General features: G+C 32.2%; 1 protein-coding gene across 1 annotated transcript in view; it reads left to right on the top strand.

Annotated features, from left to right (window-relative positions):
* Window positions 1-4,075, top strand: part of LOC106679693 (uncharacterized) — an 18,071-nt gene that overhangs the window by 9,677 nt on the left and 4,319 nt on the right. The window contains exon 8 of the mRNA XM_067046163.1: window positions 3,643-3,793. Within this exon, the coding sequence (XP_066902264.1) occupies window positions 3,643-3,793 (151 nt within the window). The remainder of the gene's footprint in view (window positions 1-3,642; window positions 3,794-4,075) is intronic.

The following is a 4,075-nucleotide window of genomic DNA, read 5'->3' as shown; positions in this document are numbered from 1 at the left end:
CTCATTATCCGTTCTTATCTCTCCGACAGATTATTTCAAGTAAATTACAACAGCGCTTAATCATCCCTATTCCGTCAGTCTGCTGGTGTACCTCAGGGTAGTATCCTTGTCCTATCCTTTATACAGTTTACACAGCTGACATCCTAACCCATCCTAACACTATCCTCACCATGTATGCCGATGACACATGTCTATTGTCAGTGAACAATGATCCTTACATTGTATCCCAATCCCACATCACCATCCTTGAAGAATGGTGCCAAAACTGGCGGATTAAAATTAATTCCAATAAATCCCACCAAATCACATTTACCCTTCGACGTAAACCCATGACCTCTTGCCCTGCAGTATCCTTTAATAATACCCCACTTATTCCTGTCGAACAGATCCGTTACTTAGGACTACAACTCGACCAATGACTGACATGGAATCCTCATACAAGACTAAAAAGACAAGAAACTGCTTGTAGATTCCGACTATTGCAACATTTACTAGATAAACGGTCTAAATTACCAATCCATTACAAAAGACTGATCTACATGACTATTATAAGGCCTATCTGGACATACGGAGTTGAGCTTTGGGGCTCCACTAAACCATCAAATCCCTCCAGAATCCAATCCTTACAGTCCAAAATCCTTAATTCTCCATACTTTGTCACAAATCAAGTCATCCATCAGGACCTCAATGTTCCATATGTTGCCAATTTGGCCAGAACCAGTTACCGTTCTTTCCATAATAAACTTCTCAACCACCCAAATGCAGTTGTTTCTAACCTGGCTTCTCCTTCATTACCTAATAATCCTCCTAGGTGTCTGAAAAGAAGATGGCCTTGAGATCTTGTCCTCTAGAAATGTTATTGGAGTTCTATCAGTGGGTAGATTCTCCACATGTTTGTATCATGTCACTATGTCACCTACAGCAAATTTACTTGTTGTATATATGTGTATACAGTTGTAAATAACAATAAATAAATTATTAAAAAAAAAAAAAGTTTTGATTTAATTCTTCTTAGCTTACAAAATCTAAGCTCTTCTAAGATACTAAATGAGATTTTATTGGAAACATTTCTTGAAATTACAGCTGGAGGTTAAGAATGTGGAAACACCAATTCAATGAAACTTTTTTTGGTGATATTAAAACATTATTAGAGACATGGTCCAATGGTTCTTTCTGATGCACCCATTTTGGAGCCAAGGAGAAAAATATTTCATATGATTTTAGCTATTTTTTATATTATCATTTCCTACCTTTGCTATGGATTTAACCATAATTTACAAACTAATTTTATTCACTAAAAAAATTAAATTAAAATCTGTACCGCTACAACCCTTGATGGGTCAGGGGTTCAGTACTTTGTAAGGAAGTACTGTTACTAGACCAAGGGTTGTGCAAGGAGGTGATTTAGTCAGAATCACACTTGACCGCCAGATTTTACTCAGTTAAGGGTACCCAATTTAGGAGGCTGGGTTGACTCATGGCTACGGTGTAACAGAAAAAAATTTTCTGCCCAGCCGGATTCGAACTCAGGTTCTTAGAGTTTGTAGCATCATGCCTTACCCTGGTGCTACCGTTGTGTACATCGGGACCTGCTCGTGCCGTACTTCAGGTACCCTGATAGTATTTTTAAATTGTATTTGATTAGTGTGGAACAAAGGGGGTTGAAAATTGTGAGACCTTCCTGTCAAAAAAACATGGATATACTTTCTTTTAATTCAAATATTAATTCCCTAGAGGGGCAGACTGTGTTAGTGTGTTAGTCTAATGAGAATTATTATAATCTAAGAACAAAATTTATGGTGGTCTCATAGATAATGAAATATGGCTTATCTGGAGACGTCTTCACCGCCATAGTAACGTCCTCTAGCCACTTCCCAGTGCAGGTCCAACGGTTGGCAAAATGGTGAAAACCATGTCCTGGACTCTGGCGTGATGGTAGAGGCAGGCCTGGTCCTAGCTTGTATGATGCATAGGCTGGGGGCGGCATTGCAGTTGTGGCATATCCAGAGTCTTCTGGTGTCCATGGCAAGGGGGAGAGCATCAGAAAATGAGACACCCGATCCCGACTTTATACAAATTCAAAAAAGAACCAAAATTATCGGATTACTTAAATCTGACAACTGTGCTCCCTAATTTTATTCACTAATGAAAGGTATTTCTTAATATATATTAATTCTTATGCAACTAATTCTTCCTTTTATTAGTTTTCTTTATCTTTGATAATTCATGGACTTTTTTCCACATGAAGATTACATTATCAATAATTTCAACATTTTATTTATATCTAAAACAATAATTTTTTCTTTATAATATTATTTATACTTGAAATGTTTTTTATCCATGTGAGAATTTCTTTAAATACTTTATTTTCCTTATTAATTTTATCCTTATAACTATATTTTGTTTTAGTTTTATATGGTGTCTTATCCTAATTAAACTGCACTAACATTTAACTTTAAATTGTTCCCTTCTACTATGAATTTCATTAATCCCTCCTGTTCAATATTTGATAATGTTTACCTATTGTTTTTATCATTTAATACTTTTAAATTATGTTATTAATTACTAATAACAGTGATTATGATATAAAAAAACTCATATGGAGTGAAAAAAATTTTATAAACTATAAAAATACAAGATATAGATTTAGAAATCATTATTCTAGATACAAATTCATAGTTTATAGATGTCCCCAGAGAACCAGTAGAAAATTAATATCTAAAAACAATACTAAAATAAAAAATAGAAATATATTCATGTGTTTATGCTACAAACGGATTTTTTAAGTATACCAATGAATGGTCGTTCATATGGGAGAAAATATTTCCACAATATTAAATATTATGGCATGATTATGGTTGATCGTGGATTAAAATAAGGAGATGATCAGAGGTGATGTTAGGAGTGAAGGAGGAAGTATCAGGAGAGTTACTCATTTTATTGTGCCAAAATTTTGGTCTGAATTTCAGGTTTTATTCAGATTGATTAAAGGTTTAAAATCTTATAGATATTGATATCGGTTGGCAGAGCAGAAATTCAGCTTTCCTACATTTGGAGTAACTTAGGTTTTGTATAAACTCCTTAAAAGTTATGGATGTTACAAATAAAATATGTGAACATTGCATTATTAGGTTGAAAAAAAATTCTAATTAAAATCAAGTCCAAATATCCTAATTTTGGATTTCTCTGAAAATTCTTATACAAGGATGTTAAATGACACTGAAAACTAAATTTAAAAATTTGTTTTGTATACTTTGTTAGATCTCTTTTGGTTTTTGTGCTTTTTTGATACAACCGGCAATATTTATTCTTATTGCACATAATATGTATATGATAAAATTGATTAGTACAATTACATATAAATTGATAAATTGTAAAAGAAGAAAATGATAGTATAAAAAATTGATAAAATTATTTAAAATATTTTTGTTTTTGGCTCCTTTGCCACATTTGTAAGAAGCCCTCGGAGACTTGTTGCACATTTTTCAACCTAGTATCTTTTTAAAAAAATCATTGAAATTGACTATTTTGTTGATCATTGATGTCTGTAGTCTCCCTTGTTACTAAACTATTTCTCATTGAAATTGATACAATTAATTTATGTAAATTCATTATTAACAGTGCTAAAAATATTTGTTTTAGTGAACAAGTGCACATACCTTGGTCAGATTCTGAAAGTGACTCAAAAGATGCAAGTTGGGTTGATTCAGATATGGATCATAAGTCAGAGGAACCAGAAATACCAACCAAAGTTATTTCAAAAGATGAGGAAAAACTAATATCGATGATTTGGGTAAGGTAAAAATTCTGCCTTAATTAAAGTTCTCTTATATTTCATTTAAAACATCCCTTATAGATTAGATGTTAACTACCTTCTTTTTCTTATAAAACAGAATAGGTATCGAAATAAGATATTAATTTGGTCTTCACATTATTATTGTTTGTTTATTAATGTTGTAGTCAATTTTTTTTAATTAACCTTGACATGACAGGTGGGTCTGTTACAAATATTTATCTAATTTTTATGTCAAATCTCAAATTCAATCTAATTTATTACTTTACTAATCTATTTATA

The sequence above is a fragment of the Halyomorpha halys genome, unplaced genomic scaffold (assembly GCF_000696795.3).
Source record: "Halyomorpha halys isolate HHAL.00 unplaced genomic scaffold, Hhal_1.1 Scaffold215.1, whole genome shotgun sequence".
In the NCBI taxonomy this organism is placed as follows: domain Eukaryota; kingdom Metazoa; phylum Arthropoda; class Insecta; order Hemiptera; family Pentatomidae; genus Halyomorpha; species Halyomorpha halys.
Note: the sequence above shows the minus strand (reverse complement) of the source record. Positions and strands in the feature narration are given on the sequence as shown.